Genomic DNA, 24476 nt, shown 5'->3' on the forward strand with positions numbered 1-24476 from the left:
GCACACCGCCCAGGCCCCGCCCACGCGCTTAGCCCACCTCCCAAGCCCCGCCCACGCCTTGCGCACGCTGTCGCGGGCCACGCCCAGGTTCTTGCCTCTCCCTGAAGCGAGGCTTGCTGTATATTTTCCCGCCATTTCCAGCTCTTCGTGAGGAGCACTGGATGATTTCGGTGAGATCCAAAGCCTTCTGGGATCACGGCGGCCAAGTGGGTAGGGAAGGCAGCTAAACAATAACTACTGGTAAATTTGAGACTCTGCTCAATCCCCACTACCTCTAGAAATTTGGCGAGTCTTACCTTCACAAACCCCGTTAATTACCTTTCTTATAGGGGTTCATCTGGCCAATTCATTTGACTAGAATTGTTGTTGCTGCTCTTAAAGAAACCAGGGCATATATGGTGGGAGCTTTTCAGTAGTTCTGTAGACTCACTTCCTGGTAGAAGTTAGTGTATCCCGAGCAACAGATAGAAATCTGAAGTTCATGGCTCTTAACTGTGTAACACCGTTCCATTGAACTGTTTATTCAGTAAGCTTTTATCGTGAATCTTACATTATGTGACAAAAAATGTTAAAATGTGATGGAAAATAGCCGTCATTCTTTCAGCAAACCTCTCCATAAAACATTTAAAAACTTTTTTTAAAGAAAAGACTTCGGTGGGGGCAAAATTATTTTCCTTTTTCCTTTTTGAATATTTTCCCAATTTAATTTTAAAGGAAACCAAACATAGATATTATATTCTTCGATACCATATTTATGAAATTAAACATGGATTCATTAAACATGAATTAATTACAGCTCCATTTATATCAGCTCAGTTTTGTATTTTTGACATGTCAGTTCTTCATTTAAAAATATTACAAGGTCACATTTTCATAGTTATGTATTTAACAAATTACATGGAATTATATAAAGTATATGGAATTATATATAGTATTTGCAGAAAACAAAATGTATGGTTGCCAGGTCTAACAAAAAGGCTTACTTAATGTGGTAGCAGAAATTTGACACAAGGAATAAGGAGACTTGGGTTCTAATCCTAGAGCTGCCACTAACTAAAGATGGACCTTTGGACAAATCATTGAATTTCAGTAAACAGCAAGTACATTTTTGAAAAATGTTGGGATTGGACAAAACATTTGATTTTCAAGGCCCTTCCCAGATCTAGTTTCTGTAGAGTAGAAGGGAAAGTGTACAAGCTGAGACAACATTGTCATTCACAAACCATATTTCCCTTAGTTAAAATGTGTCCCAAGTGTCTAATATGTGATCTTCTCTATTTGGTCCACTCTTCTTGGTTTCATCTCATGGTATTGTAGGAAACTATTAGGAAATAAATGGATGATTCTTTTTTAAAAAGATTAATTACAAATTGATACATGAATTAATCCAGAAAACTTGGAAAGCAAAAATGTGTAAAGGCAATACACACACATACCCATAATCACATCATTCAAAAAGAATCTCATCATTGTCCTATTTCCTAATATATATTTTTTCTTATTAAAAAATGATACAGTCTGCAATCTGATTTTTTCACTTGAAAAGTTTATGTACTTCCTTAAAACAAGTTGGAATACCCACAATAATATGCCCACATCCCAATAAGATAGCAGAAGCTAAGCGAACATTGTTACATAGATTTTTAGAACAGCTCTAATTCTATCACACCCCAGATTTTTCTTATTTTTTTTTCTTTATATGCTCCAGAATGGATTGGTTTCACTGCAACCGGTGTTTCCGAAAAGATGGGGCCCATTTCTTTGTCACCAACTGTGGCCATATTTTCTGTAGAAAGTGTGTGACTCTGGGTAAGTGACTTAACTGCTTTTAGATTCAGGCAAAAATGTTTTTAACCTAGAAGTAATGATTAGCCATTTCTCTGTGTGACTTGGGATAAAAATCACTTAGTAGGTCAAAGGTGGTGTGGATATGGTAGGAAACTGTTGATTGTGGAAATCGGAGGAATCCATTAATAAAGAATGATTTAGCAAATGGAATATCCATTAGTTGAGCACCAAAAGGTGCTTGTCAGTATTTTGAAGCCTGTAGCAGGGAAAGCCACGAGATTATCAGACAGATTAGACGAGAGAGAAGAAATAAGAATAACAAATAGAAATGGGGGAAAGTTTTGTTGATAACTAGCCATTTCTAATGGGAAGTGGTCTGTCTAGTCTGTGAAATCAATTTGATTAGAAAGGATGATTGTGATGGTGATGGTGGTGGTGATACCCTTGCAATTTAAAAAGTATTTTCACATGTACCAATTTTATTTATTCTCACCACAGTACCAGGAGATAATTATTAGTAGGAAATGGTTCGGATAGGATAAGTGGTTTGACCAAGTTCTTGCAGCTATTAAGTCTTAGAAATGAGACTTGAATTTAAAGTGGTGGTTTTTTGTTTGTTTGTTTGTTTTTTTAATGCTAAAATTTTTACAAGGTGTAGAAATAGCCTGGAAGAGGGACTTAGGATAGGGTACTTGGATCAGGGAAGATTTCATAAAAAGTGTTGCTTTAATAAAGTTTTGAATAACAAACTGGAGTTTGCCAAGTGGTTAAGGCAGGGAAGATCACTCTAGTTTAAGAGCACAGCATGTATAATGGTATACCACATCATAAAAACATAGTGCAGGGGACTACACATAGTTGAGATTTGTAGAGCATGAAAAATAGGTAAGAAATGGTGAGAGATGAGGCTAGAGAGGTAGGCAGTGGCCGGATGATGGAAGACTCTATACGCCAAGCTGAAGAACCTGAACTTTATCCTGCAGGTGATGGAAAGCTGTGAAAGTTTGTTTTGTGTTTTTCTTAAATAGAAGAATAGTTTGCACTTGCTACCTTATTCTGGCCATAATATGGAGGGAAGGCTGGGAAAAACCTTTAGTCCCCAAGGAAAGAAGAGTCAGATTAGGTAGCCTCTGGACAAGCTTTTTTTCTCTATATGAATCTCATGACCCTTTTAAGTTACCTGCTAATGTAACAAAGCAGCTCACTTTGGAATGGTTTCTCTGAGTGAAGTATATGTCATGTGATGTTTTCTCCTGACATGGCATTTGTCTTAATAACCAGCACCACTACTAAAATTTCAACTTACAAGGAAAGATTGGGAATTTTAATTTTCTCATCTTTCAGAATGGGTTAATTAGAGAATGAGAGTAGGAGAGCTTCAGAACAGGAACCAGGAATATTAGCAAAGTGAGAACAGGGCAGGAATAATTGGGGAGTTTCTTACAGTACCTAATATGTGCCTACTGTGAGGTAGATAGGATAAAAAAGAGTAACTTAAAGTTGGTATTATTGGTACTCTTATATTCTTCCCAGTACTCTTATAAATGTACTCCAGTACTTCTGCCGGGACATTAGAACTTTACCCCCTCACCCACAGAAGAAAGTTGGAAATTCATAGAGAGGGAGATAAGTAGAGGTACAGTGCAAAAGTCTTAACTTGTCATCAACATGCAGGTTTGGAAATATTGATTTAGAGAACAGAGCTCATATTGATGTCCTTTTATAGCAAACGGTATTCTAAATTCAGTAAGAACCCTCTTCTCTTGCTAGCCTACTTTACTGTTACCATGTACTCTAGGAAAATCTTACCTCTTGTCTATGAGAACCAAACATTTTTTTTTTTTCTTTCTCCCGCTAGGAAAATGTTTTATTTGTAGAGCTGCCTGCAAGCATCTGGCTCTTTCTGATAATGTAAGTTTTTCATTCCCTCCCACAGACCATCTTATCCCATTCCTGGCCTATAGGAAGTATACAAAGAGTATCATTGATGAGCAACTAAGCACTAAAATTTAAAAAGAAAAGAAAAGAAACCAAACTCAATGATAGCAGTTAAAAAAAGGAGGGGGGGGAGGATAAACAACAGATAGAAGAATTATTTGTAGCTCCTAAGGTAAGGCGAATTAGGATATATAGTCTACATCTCCTAGAGCAGTGGTGATCACCCTCTCACTTAGCGCAGTGAAATGATCCCAGGCGCTTTATTTATTTATTTTTTGCCCCTCTTTAATTCCTCCCACCACCACCACTTCCACCCCTGACCTGCAAATGTTGCCATCTCCCCTTAAGAACTGGATCTCTGAAGGCGGGGTGTCTCATCCCACACGCTCGCTGTACACACTGGGGCCTGGCACCCCCGGTGCACTTGGGGGGCCCGGTGCACCCAGGGGCTAATGCACCCAGGGTATGGTTCGTGGCTCCACCTGAGGCGCGAACCCAGGACCTTCTGCATGTAAAGCAGATGTGCTAACCACTACACTACCAAGCGCTTTAAAAAAAGTAGTACATCCTTTGCTATATTTGCCAGTATTTTATTTCATTTTATTCCATTATGGATATGCTCATTGTTTGTCTTACTCTCTTCATAGATGAAACCTCAGGAGAAGATGTACTTCAGAAACCCTGTGGAGACAGCTTTGCAGCATTTTAATCACATCTCTCAGGTATGAGAAACAAAAGTGAAAAAAAATCTGATTCTCCAGGCAAGTTTTAATTGCATCTTATTTCTTTATCAAAAGTTCTCTTTAGACTCCATTTATACACAATGGGGAGAAATTGGCTGTTCTTTTTGCATTCTTCACTGATGGTACAAACCTCAACAGTTAACTTTTTACTGACCCAGAATCTGTGATAGGCTGTAAAAACGATGCAGCTGATATCTTGCCTTGTTCTATTAATTTTTAAGGATAAAGAAGGGTCTAGGGAGCTTTATCATCTTTCTGTGTAGATTAATGAATCTTCTAAAAACTGATTTGAATATATAGGCCTGCAAACAATGGATTTAGTGGTCTCTCAATCTTGCTTATAGACTTAAGTTCAAGAATGGATTTCTTGTTTCCCATTCTCACTTTTCAGTAACTTTTCTTAGTAATGTATATATATTTAATTCTTTATTTAGTGTTCATACTTGGTTGCCTAAATTTGGTTGCCCAAATTGTAGAAAATATTTTTCTTTTCCTGATGCATCATATGTTGGCAGACCATTGACTTGGTCAGGAGCAATAGGAATATAGAAGAACCTAGAGAGAAGGCAGGACAATCATTTGAGAGAGTTCCCAAATTGTAAAAGCTTTAGTTTTTCCCTCCCCTCCCCAATTCTTCACTGAGATTATTTCATAGTCTCATGAGATTCCAATCTTGGCATGTTTCTTGAGATTTTATTACTGTTCTTCTACTCTTCCTTCTCATTTTTAGGAGACTATCCCTTTCCTAAACATGAGGAAGAGCCCTAGTCATTTTCTGGCTAAAGATGGTAGATTTAATTTTTCTTTAGTGTCTCACCCTTAATCCTAACTCTAGAGTTAGAGGAAGGGGAATTGAGGCTTTGGCTGCTTCCTGCTTTTAGCTGCTTGAGTGAACTGTCATATTTTAGATACTATTTAACATTATGGGGAGGTAAAATCCAGCTGAGACTGAAGGAGAAAAGTAAACAAGGTCACATGAACAAGAGAAAGAGCAGACCTTTGGTTAGTAACTAAACCCAGGATTAGTTAATGATTAGTAGGGAAATTATATGCAGTCTGAATCTTAACCTACCTAATCATGAGACCAATTATACATGGTCAAATAATCAAGATAAAATAAATAGAAAGGCTCAGTTAATCATCACTTTAGTGAAGGGCCAGTTTGGTAAAGTCAGCAATGTCTGAAAATGTGTTTTCCTAATTTGTGAACTTGAGTAACTGATCCAGGTAATATCTACATTGCCTCATTCAGGCTTCTGCTTAATTTTCCTTTCTCAGTCAGACATTTACTGACTCTCATACCTGAGATACTCTCTATTTCTTACTCTACTTTATTTTTCATCATAGCTCTTATCTCTAACGTTATATAATATATTAATATATTTATTTATTGTCTGAATTCTGCACTGGAACGTAGTAAGCTCCATGAAGGCAGAGATTTGGTTGGTTTTGTTTATTGTCGTATGCTCAGCTCTTCAAATAGTTCTTAATATGTAGTGGACACTCAAAATATTGTTGAATTAATGGAATGTTGATCTGAATATCCATTCATGTTTTAATTATCCCCAATCTCTGTAATGACCTGACAAGGGTATTTTTCTGCTGTACTACTATATAGCCAATAGTTGATCAAGCTACCTGTTTCGAATTCTTTACTCACCTTCAGATAAAACTAACTATCTTTGAGGATTGGAGAGCCCCATACAGACCTGTTAGATTTCTTCTATTCCCAGGTCAGAGACTGCATATCCACAACTAGCCATCTTTCAAATGCATGCCAGTTAATTGTTTCTTCTTCTGAAAAGCCACCTCTGATTCCTGTAGGCAGATTTTGGCTCTGTCCTTTGTATTCCTGTCCCACTTGCTCTTAAGTATGCAAAAGTACTTAACTCTGCAAAAGTGTTTTAATGTTTTTGTTCATATGTCGGTTTCTCTTACTAAACTGAAGCTTTTGAAAGTCCGATATCATCTTTGTATTGCCCAATGCCTAACTAGGTACCTGGTACAAATTAGCTGCATAAGAAATGTTTGTTAAATGAATGAATACACATTAAGGCTGGGAGGGAGGGAGAGAGAACTAATTTAAGATAAGGTCAGAGAGTGAGGCTTGATAGTATAGGGACTTGTAGGCCATGGTAAGTAATTTAGATTTTCTTCTAAGTGCAGCGGGATACCATTGAAGGGTTTTAAGCAAGGAAATGGCATTATCCAATATATCATTTTCAAAGAGAATCTGGCTGATGAGTAGAGAATGGACCATAGAGAAATTAAGAGTAGAACTAGGGAGAGCAGTTGAGGCTATGAGAGAAATCTAAGTAAGACTGGGCTAGAATGGTGGCAGTAGAAATGGAGAGGGGTAGTTAAATCTGAGATGTGTTTTCTAGGAAGAACTAGTAGAATTGCTGTTCATTTGGATGTGGAAGATGAGAAAAAGAGAGGAATCAAGGAAGACCTCTGGGTTTTTATCTTAAACAGCTAAGTGGGATGATTGTACCCTTTACCAAGACTGAAAAGACTGTTTTGAGGGAAAATACCATTTTGGACATATTAGGTTACAGATACTTATTAGAAATCCAGGAGGAAAAATCACAAAGGCAGATAAATTTACTATTGTGGAGCTCAGGACATAGGTCAAGAATAGAGATAGTAAGTGTGGAACTCATCAGGGTATAGATAGTTTTTAAAGCCTTGGGACTAGATGAGATCACCCAGAGAAAGAGTTCCTTCAATATCTAGTGATTAGGTACAGGAGAAGAGAAGTTAGCAAAGAGGTGAAAACAAGGAGAGCGTGATGTCACAGAAATTAAGAAAGGAAAGTGTTTCTAAAAGGAAGAAATAACCAGCTGAGTCAAATACTGTTGAAAAATGAAGATGAGTGCAAAGGAGGGTTGACTTGATTTGGCAACATGTGGATCAATGGTGACCCTCATAATAGTGTGGTGAGTAGTCTTGAGAAAGAGAACTATGCTAAGCCTCTCCTCAACGCTCTACAGTCTGGTTTTATACTGTTTCACTGAAACTGCTCTTACAAGCACATCAACAGCCTCCTTGTTATCAAATCCAATGAATGCTTTTTTTGGTTCTTATTGTGTTTGATTTCTCAGCATTTGAGACCCACTCTCTCCTTAAAATATTATTCCTTTGGCTACCATAACCAACTTCTGTTATCTCTTTGTGTTCTTTTTCCTGTCTAGCTCTTAAATAGTTATATTTCACAGAATTCTATACTAGGTACTTCCCTTATTTTTTATACTGTGCATGGATAATCTCATCCACTCCTATGCTTTAGTTATCATCAACATATAGATGACTTCCAAATCTATTATCTATTATCTCCAGTAAAGATCTCAGCTTAATTGTCACCTAGGAAGAGCCTTTGCTGATCACTATATCTAAATTAGGTCTCCCCCTTTACTCTCTGCCATAGACTATAAGCTCCATAGAGACAGGGACTAACTGTGTTTTGTTCAATGTTGTATACCCTGCAATGATTAGTTTTGCTACATAGGAGGTACTCAGTAAGTCTGCTGAATGAATGAGAGTGCTCATGCTCTCACGCATGCTTTCTCCCTCTCCCCCACCCGCTTCTTTCTCCCTCTCCTACCCTTCCTCCCTTTGTCTGTCTGTCTGTCTGTCTCTCTCTCTATCTCTCTATTTCTCTATTTCTCTATCTCTCTGTCATCTATCTCTCCAGAGTCATACATATATTTGCTGACTTGATATCTTCCCTAATTCAACATGTTCCAAACTTAACTCATTGTTCTTAATAGCACTCCATCATGCCCACCAACCACATACACACAGGAAAAGAGGCTACTCTTCCTGTGTTTATCATGGTGAGTGATAACCACCATCTACATAATGACCAAACCAAAAATCTAGAGTCATTCTTGATTTCTTTTTAAAAAATTATTATTATTCAATTACAGTTGACATTCAACATTATTTTATATTAGTTTCAGGTGTACAGCATAGTGTTTAGACATTTATATAATTTATGAAGTAATCTCCCTAGTCTAGTACTCATCTGGCACTATACATAGTTATTACAATATTATTGACTATATTCTCTATCCTGTACTTCAAATCCCCATGACTATTTTGTAACTACCAATTTGTACTTCTTAATCTCTTCCTTTTTCACCCAGCTCCCCAATCCCCCTCCCAACTGGCAAACATCAGTTTGTTCTCTGTATCTATGAGTCTGTTTCTGTTTTGTTTGTTCATTTATTTTGTTCTTTAGATTTCACATATAAGTGAGATGATATGGTAGCTGTCTTTCTCTGACTTATCTCACGTAACATAATACCCTCTTGGTCCATATATGTTGTCGCAAATGGTAAGATTTCTTTCTTTTTCTGGCCAAGTAATATTCCATTGTGTATATATATATATACCACAACTATCTAGTCACCTATTGATGGGCACTTAGGTTGCTTCCATATCTTGGCTGTTATAATTATAAATAACACTGCAATTAACATAGGGATGCATATATCTTTTTGAATTAGTGTTTTTGGATTTCTTTGGATAAATACCCGGAAGTGGAATTCTGGGTCATAAGATAGTTCTATTTTTAATTCTTCAAGAACCTCCATACTTTTCCATATTGGCTGTACCAATTTGCAATCCTACCAACAATACAATCCCATTTCTCCACATCCTTGCCAACACTTGTTTGTCGATTTATTTATGATAGCCATTCTGACAGATATAAAGTAATATCTCATTGCAGTTTTAATTTGCATTTCTCTGAAGATTAGTGGTACTGAGCATCTTTTCATATGTCTGTTGGCCATCTGTATGCCCACTTTGGAGAAATGTCTATTCAGGCCCTCTGCCCATTTTTTAATTAGATTGTTTGGGTTCTTTTGGTGTTGAATTGTATGAGTTCTTTATAAATTTTGGATATTAACCCCTTAAGAGACATGTCATTGGTGAATACCTTCTTTCATTCAGCAGATTGTCTTTTTGTTTTGTTGATGATTTCTTTTGCTAGGCAAAAACTTTTTAGTTTGATATAGTCCCATTTGTTTATTTCTTTCTTTTGTTTCTCATGCCCAAGGAGACATATCAGAAAAAATATTACTAAGAGCAGTATCAGAGATTACCGCCTATGTTTTCTTCTAGGAGTTTTATGATTTCAGGTCTTACAGTTAAGTCTTTAGAGTCATTCTTGATTTTTTTCTTCTTTTTTCATATCCAGTTCATAATTAAATCATGTTAGTTCTGTCTCTCTAAAATACTTGAATCTCTACTTCATCCTCAGCCTCCAAGTTCAGTCTACCATAGTTTCCCATCTGGATTACTGCAGTAACTTCCTAATAGATCTTTTTCCTCCAGTCTTTTCCCCTTTCCTATCAGTTCTCCATATTGAGGCCAGAAAATCATTCTAAATAGAAGTATGATCATGTTATTTTCCTATTTAAAACTATTCAATACAACCATTGATCAGAAGATAAAGCTCAGCCCCTTAACATGGCCCATAAGGCCAGACATGCATCGGTCCCTGCTTTTCTCTTCAGTCTCATCTTTTATCCAACCCCTCACTATAGTACAGAGACTAATCTATTTTAATTATTTATATAAATAATTTTCTCTGTTGCTTCTGGGCCTTTCTTCATGCTGTTCCATCTGTCTGGAACATGTTGTCCCCAAACATATACATAGATAAGTACACACAGCGTATAACACCATGTTGTTGTATTGTATTATAATTTTCTGTTTACTTACGTACATTTTCCCATGAAGACACAGGGACAGTGTCAATCTTACTGACATAGTACCAGGAACATAGGATAATTCAATAAATACTTTTTGAAAGAATGAATAGAATAATCTTTCCTGTTGAGGTTTTCCCTTAATGTGTGTGAAATATAGGAAAGTGGTAATGCTGGAAAAACTGTTGGAGAGAAATCTTAAGATTAAATCTGGCTGCTAGCTTGTAACTTCATTTCTTTGACCATTCATGCTCCTTTACATGTAATGAGAAACAGTTATACTCATCTTAGTTCTTGTAAAGAGCTAATTAAATTATGTTTATGAAAGCATTCTGAAAGATGTACTATATTAGTTTAAAGAATATTGTGGAAAACTTGTAGATTATGAAAGGTCACAAGCCTACAGGAAGATAATGAAAGACCACATAAGTAAGAAGAGTTTGTATTGTTTAATTGTTTTCAAAGAGAAGTATAAAATACTCTGTGTACTTTTTAAATAACAGCTTCATTGACATATATTTACATATTAAACTCACCTCTTTAAAGTGTGTAATTCAGTGGTTTCTAGTATATTCATTCTAGTATATAATTGTGCAGTAACCACTACCTAATTTTAGAAGATTTTTATCACTTGCAGAAGAAACCCATATACCCATTAGCAGACACTTTCCAAATCCTCTTCACCCTCCCCAGCCCTGGGTAATCACTAATTTACTTTTTGTCCATATAGGTTTGCTTATTCTGAACATTTTATAAATGTGGAATCATACAATGTGTGGTCTTTTGTGACTGACTGCATTCACTAAGTGTAATGTTTTCAGGGTTTATTCATATTGTAACATGTATTAGGACTTCACTAGTACTTCATTTCCTTTTAGGACCAAATAAGATTTCATGACATAGATGAATGTACATTTCATGTGTTCATTCATCAGTTTTTCTACTTTGGGGTTATTATGAATAATGCTGCTATGACCATTTGTGTATAAGTTTTTGTGTGGACATATATTTTCATTTCTCTTGGATATATACACAGGAGTTGAAATACTGGGTCAGATGGTTAACTCTATATTTAACTTTTTGAGGAACTGGCAGACTGTTTTCCCAAGTGCCTGCATCATTTTATATTCTTACCTGCAGTATATGAGGGTTTTGATTTCTCCATAGCCTTGGGACACCAACACTTGTTTTTAACTATCTTTTTTATTATAACCATCCTAGTGGGTATGAAGTGATATCTCATCGTGGTTTTGATTTGCATTTCTCTGATGACTAATGATGTTAAGCATCTTTTCATGTGCTTATTGGCCATTTGTATATCTTCTTTAATGTCTATTCAGACATCCTTTGCCCATTTTTAAATTAAGTTGTCTTTTTATTACTAGTTATAAAATTTTTATATATATTGTAGGTATAAGTCTCTTACAAGACACATGATTTGCAAACATTTTCTCCTGTTCTGTTGGGCCTATCCACTTTAAAATTAAGAACAAGTAACATAACTGTCCATTAAATAAATACATGTAGAAAGAACAGACAAATAGAGTAGGAAATAAGAGAAGAGAGATTAAGAGGAAAAGAGGGAAAGATATAGATTCACAAAGAAATACAAATTCAGAGAAAAAGATACAAATAGATATATAGAAACTTTCATAAATTTAGTGTTGAGGTTGACAAATTTTTTCTAAAAGGACCAGTAAATATTTTAGGTTTTGCAGGCATACAATCTCTATTGCACTACACAACTCTGCTATTGTAGCAGAGAAGCAGCCAAGGACAGTATGTAAACAAATGAGTATGCCTGTGTTCCAGTAAACTTTATTTACAAAAACAGGTAGCTAGCCATGGTCAGTAGTTTGCTGACTTTGAAGTCATATGTTTTGCTAATATATACATAAATAACTATGATACATACCATTTGAATAAAATCAGGTCAAGACCTGATCTTATCAGTAGAAGTTCTTCATCCCTCATTTGAATTAAAAAGTCAATCAACTGAGACGATCAGTGCTGCCTTTGTAGAAAGGTTTTATTTAGTCTAAGATTATTTTACCTAAAAAGCAGAAGCTAATCTGTCAGTGTTTAAGACTTCTGAAACAGTATAGTTGTGTTCTTTATCACCTTTGAGCAGGAGGTCGATGAACCAACCGTAAGCCAGTGTAAGAGGTAATATTGTTTTGATGGCAAACTGTGCAACCCAAAACTTAACTCCCAACTTAGTGGGCTGCTGTGGCTCTCCCATTCAGTCTGGGTACCTCTGACATCTTATTAATAGTCCTCCAATTGCTTTTGATAAGGAAGCATTTTTAGGGTTCTTTTTTGCTCAAGTCTATTCTCTCCGAGCACCACTATAATCTATTTCAGTGACAAATCTTAATGTAATTGCCTTTTCAAAACCCTTTGGTGGCTTTCCATCACCTAAGTTTCAGACTCTTGAGAGTGACACCTGGTTCCCTTAATGATCTGGTTCCTCCTAACCTCTGCAATCTCATCCACAACTACCACCTCACATTTTATATACCAACATAAGTTCTTAGGTAGGTTATTTATTACCTATTCTATAAAATAGACTTAGTTCTTTGCAGATCTTTTATATACCATATAGATTCATACATAACTCTGTGCCTGAAATGCCTGACTTCCACACTCTTAAGCTTGAATAATTACCTCTTAATCATTATTTTTGTGCTTCATATATACTTCTTATACGGCATATACTGCTTCATATACTGCATATCATCTGTGTTTTATTTATTTGTCTGAATGTCTCTTCTACTCTATGATGATGAGCTACTAAAGGACAAAGCTATTCATCTTAGTATTTCCAATTCCATGTATTCGTTACCCTGCTTCACCAATTATCAGTCTTCCTTTATCTATACCTACTGCCACCCCATCTAGATTATTTTAAAGCTAAAACCTAGATGCTACATCATTCAATCTGTAAATATTTCAGAGTGTATGTCTAAAACATAGGGACTCTTCTTAAATATAACCATTTAATGCTAAAATAATAATAATTCCCTGATATTATCAACTAATCAGTCAGCATTCACATTTCTGCAGTTGTCTCATTTTAAAACTTTGAGTTGAGTTTCTGGAAGGTCTATACAGTTCAATTGGTTATATTTCTTAAGTTTCATTTAAACTGTAAGTTTCCTCTCATTTCCTATTATTGTTGAAGAAAATGGTATTTTGTCCTATGGAGTTGTTCACAGTGTAGATTTTGTTCATTATATTCCCGCAGAGTCATGTGCTTGTCTGTGCACTGTGTTTCTGGTAAGTTAATAGTTAGATTTAGGCTTAATCAGATCATTTGATTAAAGGGGTGGGAGGCAAGAATACTATATAGCAGTGTTGTGTTCCACCAAAAGGTATATAATGGTCGTCTTTCTCTTGCTTCGTGTGATGGTAGCCATTGATGAACTTTACATAGATCCATAATTCATTAGGAGTTGCAAAATGCTAATATTTTAATTGTTATTCCTTTCTCATTTTTTTAAAGCTGGAATACATCTATAAAGAGAAATTTCCTTTTCTCAATCGTATGATTACCTCGAGATATAATTTTAAAATACTAAGACCTTTAGATATTACAGAATGAAGGAGTCAGTTTCACAAAAGATATTTAAGGCAAACTAATAGATTTTGAGTGTCAAAGGGAGATAGTGAATTTACCTTTAAAGTAAATTTCTCAAACTTAGCAACTCCTTTATAAATGTTCAAAACATTAAATTTCATGGGAATATAAATCTCAACTAAAAAAACCTTACATTTAAAAATAAGAATTAGGAAAGTCATTCTTTAGTACAAAAAATTTAGTCAGTCAAACTAATATTCATTTTCAAATATGTATTACTTTTATGAATAAACAAAACCACTTTTTAAAAAATAAGGCAGTAAAATGCACACCCCATGTTGGACCAAAATATCTTGTCTTATAATAAACTATTGAGCTTCCCCTTTGCTTCCATTATGGTGCCTCTCTCAGTATCTTTCGGTGATTCCTCCTTTTTTTTCTCCAACCTCTTGCTATTAACTGGACCTAATTCAGAACTGAAATTTTAAAATACTCTCTTCAGTAAATAAAATAAAAATCATGGTCCATGTTATCAGTTCTAAAATGAATGGGAATCCAGAGCATGATGGAGACCAAGATACCCTTACCCTAGTATGGAGATATGAGAGGAATCTGGGTTTAGAAGTAGGTATATTCATACATTATTCCAATAAATAGACAATATTTAACACTTGGAGATATCAAGACAGTGTTTAGCATTATCAACAGAACTACTTTTATTGTTATCTGCTCTGTTATTATATTAACAAAATAATCCTAACTTTAAAAAAAAAGTGAGTCTGCAGCCATGCCACCCTGAACAAGCCTGATCCCGCCTGATCTCGGAAGCTAAACAGGGTCAGACCTGGGTTAGTACTTGGATGGGAGATCACCTAGGAAGACCAGGTGGTGAAGGCGTAAAAAATAAAAAATAAGGGATTGTAAGCTGACAAGGTCCTTGCAATCTGTGAGGTCAGCTAAGGGTTGCTTGCCTAAAAATAAATAAACAAATAAACAAATAAAGTAAGTAAGTCTATGGCAATGCCACCCTGAACAAGCCCAATCCCATCTGATTTTGGAAGCTAAACTAAGCAGGGTCGGGCCTGGTTAGTACTTGGATGAGAGACAACCTAGGAAGACCAGGTGCCGTAGGCGTAAAAATAAATTTAAACAAAATAAGGGATTGTAAACTGACAAGGTCCTTGCAGTCTGTGAGGTCAACGAAGGGTTACCGGGTCTAAAAAAAAAAAAAGTGAGCAAAATTTTTCCTTTTTTAGCTACCCCCGCAAAAAGCCAACCTTTTTTATAAGGTTGAAGAGTTTGAATGAGACAGAATGAATTTGGTAACAATTGAGATTTTTTAAATACTGAGATTCATTTCCGAGTTAGATTTTAGAATCTTTGGTAGATGTATTTGAAATAGGCCAAACATTTGTACTCTAGCATCAGGTAAAACCACTTGTTTCTCTCCTCTAACACTTGCTAGTGATTGTTTTTTTTGGATTGGTCTTTTTTCTTGGAATGGTTAGATATAAGATTTCGGTTTGAATTTTTGGGGGGGTAGTAGGCAAAGTAGGCCTGCTTAGGTCTAGGCAAAAGGCCCTCCAGTACTCCATTCTGGCTCCCTGGAGCTCCACAGTGGGGTCTGCTTCCTGTGCATGTATAACTCTTGGTGGTCTCAAAGGGAGAAACTGTCTAGGCAGGATTTGGCTTTTCTTGGTCCTAGCATGGTACTAACTTAATTTCACTGCCAATTGATACTAAGAGTAGATTAGGATGTTTAGGATACTGTCTCTTGGATATATATTACATCTATCTATACTATTTGTTGTTTCCCTCCACTACCATTTTAGGGAACTCCTAGAGTTCTGAGTGACTTTTTTTTCTGTTTCTGCACTGTTCAGATTTTCTAAAGTGAACGTGTTTTACTTTTATTGAAAACACCTTTAAAAAAATAAAGTAGACTACAGTGAATTCTTTATCTAGAACTAGTACAGTTTGCTTTGAGTAGAAAGGAAAGAGACTAGAGACTATATAAACTCTTAAGTACAATTCTGTGGTTAGGTGGCAAAAGCAACTTGCAAGTTAGGTGAGAACAAAAATTTATGACAAGAATACCAAGATATAGGGAAGGACCTTAGACAAAAGGTTTATAGTTTAGAGTAGGAAAGAAGCAGATGAGACATAAATACTGCTGTGTATTCAAAAGTAGAGCCTGACAAAGCTGAAACCCTTTCTAATTATTAACTTTTGATCTGACTCAGTAATCTCATGATAGGCACATCAGTATATCAAATAGTAAAGTAAAGCAAAAGATAAAATTATTTGTCCATGCCCAGAAATAAAATTCAGAAATAGGTAATCCCCTTCTGTGTCTCTTTGCCCTTTACCATAGCATCATAAGCAGCCTGTCTCTGTGTGTATATCTTAGGAAAAGGAAATTGGTTACGAGTGCTCCGGAATGTAGAAGCTGAGTCCTCGCTAATCAGATAAGTTCAAACAAATCTGATAAGTTATATCAGAACCAATTTTAGCTTGAAAAAGTTTTTCGGGTGTCATTCTTCTTGCTCAAAATTAAAGATTTTATTTTTAAAGGGCCCTTCTACTATGTTGGAATGTTCCCGTTAAGATATTAGAAAGTCATTGTCCTGGAAATGAAAAGCTTTAGCTTTCCCTAGTGCTGAATCCTCTAGTTTTGGAGAGTCATGAATTAAGCCAGATGCTCCAGAAGAAAATGATCAGTAATAAAGTATGAATTAATGGATTTCCCTTTGTTGCCAGAAGTTAGGGGAAAGGAGTTATGGGGGTGTTTGTCAAAGGTCTGTTTTTCCCTAGTAGGTGTGGAGTTTCCAGAAGAAACAAACAGATCTCCTCATCGCCTTTTATAAACATAGAATTACAAAGTTAGAAGCAGTTGTGCAGGAGGCACAGCAAACAGTGACCAGCCAGGACAAGTAAGTAACACATCAAATCACCAGAGAGCTCTTTTTCTTTCAGATAAGCTGCTCATTAATTTCTTATGGTTGCAAAGCCTGAAAATTGCTCCATGTGTTTATGTTTGTTTTGAGCAAATCAGGTATGGAATTTTTGGTTCCCTCAATCTCCATTTTATTTTTCTCTTTCTTCCCTCAAGGGTCCCCCCTCCCTTCATAGCTTTCCTTTTCTGCTTCCCCCGATCAAAAACTGCTTCTTCAGAGAAATCAGATATAACGTTTTTACAGTGATAAGATAAGAGACATTTGAAACGTTACCTCTAGGAGGGTATATTTTAGAAATCTTAAGCTAAACAGTAGAATCCTTGATGAGAATTTTCTGACATCAGCAGACCAGAAGTGTGTGTGGACAGGAAATGGAATCCTGTGTAAACTCCTCTGCAATCATACCAACTGCTTATTTTAATGTCCACTTGATTCTTCTCACTATTAAAACTCTACCATTGTCCCCCTGAATCACTAGATCTCTGACAGAAATACCATATGCAGTGGCAAGTGTCTCTCCATAAGCATTAACTAGATATTGATAATAATAAAAATCAGGTTTTTTATCCCATTGAACTGCTGGAGCTGATTGTTTCCATCTTTTGCCTAGAGAGCTGTCTGTCTTAAGGAAGGAGAATGGAGAATTGAAGAAATTTCTAGCCATCCTGAAGGTGAATGAAATGGATTTCCCTTACTATTATTTTCTCTCCTACTTTGCCTATCTGTCTAGCAGACTGAACAGAATAGTGTTTCCTAAACTTTTTCACATCATGGTACATATAAGTGATAATGTGTACAACAAGCACACTGTAGCAAATGGATGAAGACACAGAAGGCTGTGGAGGGCTGAAAGGATCAATATTTAACACACTGGTAGCCCATTCTCTACGGAAATCTTTAGTAAAAGGTGAAAGATTTATATGATTTGAAGATAAATCAGAGTATGCCCATTCTCGAATATCAGTAACAACATACCATTTAGAAAGCTCTCTTATAGAAGAGGCATCTGTTATAACTTAAAATTTCTCTTCAAAAATCTCAAGACACCTCAGGACCCTTCCTCTCCCTCCAACTCTATTTCCTAGACATTTCTCTCTTCCTAAGAATGTTGTTTGTATTTACATAATGTTTCTATTGATCCTACTGCTGTAACTATTTTAGTGTATTATAATCCTGTCATTTTTCTTTCTCTCCCTATATTTCCCCACGTATTTCAGTCTACAGGATTCCCAAGGTGTTTTTATGAAGGGGAACTAAGATTTTATTCCTTCAAAGCTAAAAATTTCCTAAGGAAACACTGCTGCTATTTTTTCTCCTATTGGAAATTTTGGCAACCACAACTAGTGACCTTGCAGCTTAGTCATCTAACAAGATCCATTGATTAGGACTCTTGAACTGCAGCTTGCTTCACTCCCATTTTTTTTTTTTTTCATCTATAGGAATCTCCAACTTGGTACCAAGGAAGCAGGTCAGTTTTATCAGGCTCCATACTAGCCCTCTTCGAACATTTCTGACTCTTGGCTGTAACTCCTGTATGGGCTCTGAGATGGAGGAAATGATTGATGAACTTATCTTTTACTTCTCCAAGAAAGAAATACTCACTGAAAAGTACTGAAGTAAAATCTTGACTGTAATGATCGCCTTTAACCTTGAAATCCTACTCATTCAAAATTCAATTCACATGTCATTTCTTCTGTCAAGACTTTATTAGACAGAGTTAGATGTTCTATTATTCATTTATTCAATAAATATTCATTAAGCGACTACTGTTTATCAGGTGCTGGGTGTACATCACCAATTATTCTAATTGGTAATGTCTGTACCCTACCAGTTGTTAAATATTTTTAATATCAGCCCTGTATTGGTGGTTTTAAAAAGACATGGCCTCTGCACTTACAGAAGTTTTAGTCTGATGTTCTTTCATACTTCTGTACTTCTGATATACCTATTATAACACTTAAACATTACTTTATTTTTTTGTCTCTCCTACTAGCCGCTGAGCCTCTCAGAGATAGGAGCCCTATTTTAGTTATCTTTGTAATCTCAGTATTTAGGATGTATAAGCACTTAAATGCTTGTTGGATGGATGAATGAGGGAGGGGATGGAGAGAGTGAGGGAATGGACGGACAAATGGATAGATATATGTAAAGTTGAGATTACTTGGTAAGGCACTGAGGGAAGAAAGGAGGATTTCATAACTTCTATTATGGGCAATGAAGATGGAGAGAAGTTTTCACCAAAGGAGTTAGAAAGTCAAGGAATCTCATATGGAAACTTTGCCTCTATATTTTGGAGTAATACCTGTTAATACATAATAGTAAGCAATTTTTGCCCAAAGAAGAAGCTATTATTTCTAAAAACAATGATCTGATTTATCCTCTGATGTGGCACTTAACTTCTACATAGAGATATTAGAGCTGCCTTTTTTTTTTTTTCCCCTTGCAGGTCAATGACACCTCGACCAGTGGGCATTACTTCCCCATCACAGTCAGGTAGAGAGAACATTTTTTGTACAAATAACTGTGTGAGATGAGTAAATATCCATTTCCCATAAGGAAAATAGTTTCCTCTCAGAGATTAAGTGATTTTCCTAATTTTATGTATGATATGAAAAGATTATACAACCAGATAACCACCTGCAACAGATTGGCTAGGCAAGGCAGAGCACACTATTGATGGCAGTTTTTCATTCTGCACTTTATTCTTTTTCAGTTACTCCACGACCCAGTTCTCAGCATAGCAGCCAAGTGGTCAGGTGAGTAGGAAGCCTACACAACAACATTAAAACTGTTAGCAAAAGTTGGAAGATGAAAGAAATGCCTACAGGTGGCTGAGATAGGGACTGAGGAAACTTTGAGTCTATGTAAAAGTTTAACACCAGGTTTGTTTGTTTGTCTTCTTTTTGTCTCACCTTATATAGTCGGCCCTCCTCAGTGGAGTCTATTCCTTATAGAGTGGCTGGTCTTAGTAGCATGGGACAAGTAAGTAATAGTTACCTTCTCTTTCCAGACTGAGATTTCTAATGCTAAATGAAAGCAAAGATTTAAGGCAAGAATATTAAACTTATGTTGGTTTTTGCCATGCCTAGACTCTTCTTTTGGCAATGCAGACCTGATGTTAGAAGCTGACATAGAGAACGAATAGGAATGAAATAGTGGAAGTGTTCAAGGACTAAAGTAACAGTGTCTGTCATGTTCATGTTAGAAGTAGGAAAGTGTGGATCTTTCTTGGACTAGCATACCCACTCCAAGAAAACAAAATATGCTTTAATATGTAGGTGAATAGCAAGGAATATGGAGGCCGGAAAATCAGGATATATTTATTGATTGATATTATTTGTCCATCAGGGAGCCAGAGGCCTTCAGGAAAGGAGCACTCCCAGAGACTCCTATACTGGTGAGAAAGGGGAGAAAAAAGTGTCAGAAACCAACATATTCCCTGCGTACACCATCAGTTTTCTGTGTATCGTATGCCATTTTACTTTGTTTTTATCGAGTGATTCCAGATATCCAAACATATATTACTGCTTTTCAAATAATGATATTTCTGTTCTCAGACTGATAAGGGGAAAATGAAAATCTGAGTGCTAGAAAGTCACTGAAAATTTCTGGTCAGGAGATGGATTACTTGAGTAAATTGACTTGGATTTTTATAATTGCCACGAGGTGGCAGTACAAGTTAGGTTTAAAAGGAAGGTTAACTAGATGCCGATTATGTTAGCCTGAAGGGTATCTGGCTTCTTCACTGTGTATTAAACGTAAAAATATTCCAGTGAAGAAATATTTTGGTTCCACCCACTTAATTTTTTGACTCTTTCCCTTTCGAACTCTTATTGTTACTCCCGTTTTCAAAGTCATTAGCCAGTCCATAGAGAATATATCGGAGATTTCCTTTTCTTTCCAAAGAGGAAATTTTGTAATTTGCAAATCTCTTTCTGGATTATCATTCCAAATCATTTCCCTCCAACTCTTTCGCATTCACCCCTTTGAAAAATGTAGATGTTCTAGTTAATTTATTTTTGTTAGCTTAGTAGTAATATTCCGTATTTCATTCCTGATTTTAGTTATTTGAGGCTTTCTTCCTTTTTTCTTAGACAGCTAGCTTAGACCATTTTGTCGATCATTTCAAAGAACCAAAGATTAGAGCAGAAATTGAGATTAGAGCAGAAATTAATAAATCCGAGAATTGAAAAACAATAGAGAAAATCAACAAAACCAAAAGTTGGTTCTTTGACATACATATTGAAAATCTTTGCTCATCAGTTCCTTTGCCCTGGCCCTGAGTACACCTGAATCTTTTCTCTAGTTGGTGGATTATCTCACAGACTCATTTTATGCCTTTCAGAAACCCCTTCGCCAGCTTCCACTCACAGCATGTCTTATAGGTGAGTAACACTATGTATGCTTCCTTTTATTTGGGATCTCTTTACAGTGACACTCTGACAGCAGCCCAGGGGGTTACTTCTCCACTAGCCTGTACCACTGAAGTTTATAATCTCCCTTGTAAACAAAAGAGAAGGTTGAATAGTACTGTGTCTGATATACATCTGAATTACTTAATTTCATTCTCACTTCCAAGCAGGGTCTGTGGCCTAAATGTATAGGCTTTCCCTTTACATATGTTTTTTTACCTATACCTTTCCTTTTCTCTGCTGATGCTTTTATTTCCCCTCCTTAGACCTTCATCTGCATCCTCTGGACTGGGGAGTTTTTCTTTCAGACCATCTCTAAGTGGTGGGGATTCAGGCCACGCAAGAGTCCTCACCCCCAACAATTCAGGTGAGTTAAGTAACCCCAAAGGATTTTTAGCTTCAACCATTGACATATATACTAAAATAAGTATTTTCAAGGTAAAAAAAAGTTGGGATTCCCCCCACCTCCCCACAAAAGAAAGCATTGTCTGTAGTTTGACTCCTTAATATTCTTTTAAATTATTCCATTTCCTTCACAGCGAAGGGAGGTTTTGGATTTTGCCTAAATAGTACTCATCCTATCACCAGTATGGCTATTTAGCCAGAAAGTCAACCTGTAGAATTGCAATTCCTGTTTGAATGTTGCTAGGAGCTCAATTCTGAATGAGAATGATAAAACCAGTATCCTATTTTCTCCCCCATCTTTTTCAAAAAGGTACCAGTCCTCATGATAAGGGGCTGTCCTGCCACAGCACACCAAAATCTTTATATTGTCTCTGCATCTTCCTACTCATAAACTCGAATCTCAGACCTGTCTGTCTCTATCCTGTCCTCACAGGAACAGAAGGGACTTTATAACCCCCCTCTTAGATTGCTTTGCTAATCTAAGCAAATTGCTTTCCCTTTTGAGTAGTGTCCTGCAGATTAAGAACTACTCATTCACCCTGATCCACAAGTAACATTACCGAGGAACTGCCCAAGAAGTTATCTTTCACCATTCCATCCTTCAGGTCAGAGAGAGAGCAGAACCCCACTAGAGAGTCTTCCTGGTTTCCAGCTACCAGTCCTGCAGGTGAGCCCTGGCTAGTCTAACTTGTCTGTGTATGAAATATTCACATGGTTAGGCCTGCACATTAAATGCCTCCTTTTAGTCTCCTTTTAAAGTGGGAGAATATAACCAGTGGAGAATGACATGGATTTCAAGTGGTAACCATATGTACACAATTTTCCAGAATGGTCTCAGTTTCAAAGATTCTGTCAGATTAGTTTCCTAATTTGGGGTTTAAAAATTAGGTCACATAGTAGTGAAAGGCTCTAAATTTGAGAGGTCTTGGCCAGGGTGAACTAAGTATGTGTATACAACTGACAGTCCCAAGTTTCACAAAAAAGTGTTCTCAATGGAAAGTATTTTTTGCATAGAAGTACTGCTTTAACTAGGGAGAAAAAGTTTTTTATTTCTTCTGGGATAGCTAAAATAATGTTTTGTAAATTTGATTCTAATCCAGGCAGAAAGGAGGAAAGAGGCCTAGGAAGGAGAAGAGGTTTGAAAGGAGCACACTAGTCAATGAAAAGTCCAGTCTTGCCTTTTAAGTTAACTTTTATGGCTTGGGTTTTGAGGATATTTAAGCCTTTTTTTTCATGCCAAGCTCCTGGTGACCCCAGGGACATACAAAAGTAGATAAATGTTTTACTCTCATATTCCAAAATTCCCTTTATTTCCATCAGCAAGAAATTAGGGTCTATGCCTTAATAGGCAACACTGGGGAAATAACATCCCTAAGATCCTACAAATGGAAGGATTAACCTACAGATGGGAAGACTTAAGAAACATATAAACCATCTACAAATACATGGGCCCCAATTGAATCATGATTGAAAAGAACTGTAAAAAACATGAGAAAGTTGAGGAAAATTGAATATCTGTTGGACATTTGCTTCTGAGGAATTAAGTTTTTTGGTAGGTATCATGCTATTGTGGTTACATTTCTTAACGTAGTCTATCTTTTGGAGATCAGCACTAAAATATTTATGGAAAGGAAGTTAAATGATTGTCTGGGTTTTGCTTAGTATAATCTAATGGAGAGGGTAGAAATGAAAAATTGGCCATGAATTATTTGTTGATGTTAGGTGATGGGTACATATGAGTTCATTATTACTACTCTACTTTTGTAGTTTTTGAAAATTTCCATAATAAATTTGAAAAGTCATTGAAGGAAGTACCACCTCCCCAGAGGCATAGTTCTGCCTCCCTGGTATAAATCTCTGGGTATGGTAGTAAAGTTCCAAGTCTTCCAAAATAATTTGATGTCTAGCATCTGTCATTATCACCAGAAATCACTGAAATATTGCAGAGTTTTATAAGGAGCAACAAGGCCTTTGTTACAGTAGATGTATCAAATCTCAGTTTGGAATAGTTATGGAATGGAGAAAACTAAGAGGAAGCAACAGTGGTTTGCTGTCTTGATAAACTTAATAAAATGGCTTGAAAGGGCCTGACTTGCCCTTTTGGTTATAAACACCCATTATCTGCCTTCCTGTCCTCTGCTGCAGACTCTCTACCAACAAAGGCAGATGGGAATAGCCAGGGAGAGAGAAGCATGGACCACTCCCAGATAGACCATCTTCAAGGTCTGATCTATACATACTGCATGTAATACCCATTAGACATGATGGCCTTGGGAAATGTACCCCTGCCTGGTTTCTTCTTTTCACTCTGTACTTTTGATCTTGTATTACCTCCTTGGAGTGGTCAGGTTTTATATAAGACTAGTCCTTCAGGAAGATGTTTATATTTCTCCTACAAGATACATGTAGCTTTCTCATTTCTTACAATTTGAAACAAAGGTGGTAAAAACAGTTCTTTTCATCCTTGGGGGTGGGAGGTCATATGTTTATTAGCTATTGTTTTATTTCTGGATTTAATTTCTTAGCTTCCCATTCCCCCATTGCCAATGTTATCCAATAATTCTGTTCCTCATCCTAATTTATACTTTTTTTTCTATTTGCCTCGTTGCTTTTTTGCCTAGTTATTATTACATATGTTGATTTTCCTGTTAACGGTTGGATACACAGACTTTCAGCTTACTAAAGTACATAGATAATAAAGAGGATTCCCTTTTATTGCTACTGCATCTCTCTTTATTACAAGCTCTAGAATGGTGGAATGGGCAAAGAACACTACTACTGGGATCAAATATTTATTCTTTGGGTACTAAGGGGTAGAAGTGAGGAATTAAATGAGTGGGCCACTGGAAAGCAGGCTTTAAGCAAAAATATTGGCAAAAGAGTGAAGATAGCAAGCATCTTCCAGAAATTAATTAGGTCTTAGGAATGACCTT

The 24476-nt window shown here is 36.4% G+C and overlaps 1 protein-coding gene, 1 non-coding gene and 2 pseudogenes across 5 annotated transcripts; 3 read left to right on the top strand and 1 right to left on the bottom strand.

The window, feature by feature from the left end:
• Positions 1-73: 73 nt before the first annotated feature.
• On the top strand, positions 74-24264 carry RNF212B (ring finger protein 212B). Of its 4 annotated transcripts, none has more exons than XM_011372808.2 (15): positions 74-170; positions 1709-1809; positions 3647-3699; positions 4374-4448; positions 16587-16702; positions 17337-17397; positions 18166-18194; positions 19173-19219; positions 19440-19482; positions 19648-19708; positions 20075-20123; positions 21072-21111; positions 21405-21505; positions 22149-22210; positions 23689-24264. In XM_011372808.2, exons 2-15 carry the CDS (start codon positions 1710-1712, stop codon positions 23752-23754), a joined length of 903 nt encoding a protein of 300 aa, XP_011371110.1. In that variant the 5' UTR covers positions 74-170; position 1709; the 3' UTR covers positions 23755-24264. The 4 variants fall into 4 exon arrangements, with proteins under 4 accessions (XP_011371110.1, XP_023393932.1, XP_023393933.1 ...); XM_023538164.1 differs by having other exon boundaries at positions 76-210; XM_023538165.1 differs by having other exon boundaries at positions 123-206.
• LOC111747198 lies at positions 14547-14666 on the top strand (annotated as a pseudogene).
• LOC111747192 lies at positions 14780-14903 on the top strand (annotated as a pseudogene).
• On the bottom strand, positions 17552-17671 carry LOC111747161. Its single transcript, XR_002783429.1, has one exon. It is a non-coding gene; the product is annotated as a U5 spliceosomal RNA (small nuclear RNA).
• Positions 24265-24476: the final 212 nt, after the last annotated feature.

This window comes from Pteropus vampyrus, unplaced genomic scaffold, assembly GCF_000151845.1.
Source record: "Pteropus vampyrus isolate Shadow unplaced genomic scaffold, Pvam_2.0 Scaffold213, whole genome shotgun sequence".
NCBI lineage: Eukaryota > Metazoa > Chordata > Mammalia > Chiroptera > Pteropodidae > Pteropus > Pteropus vampyrus.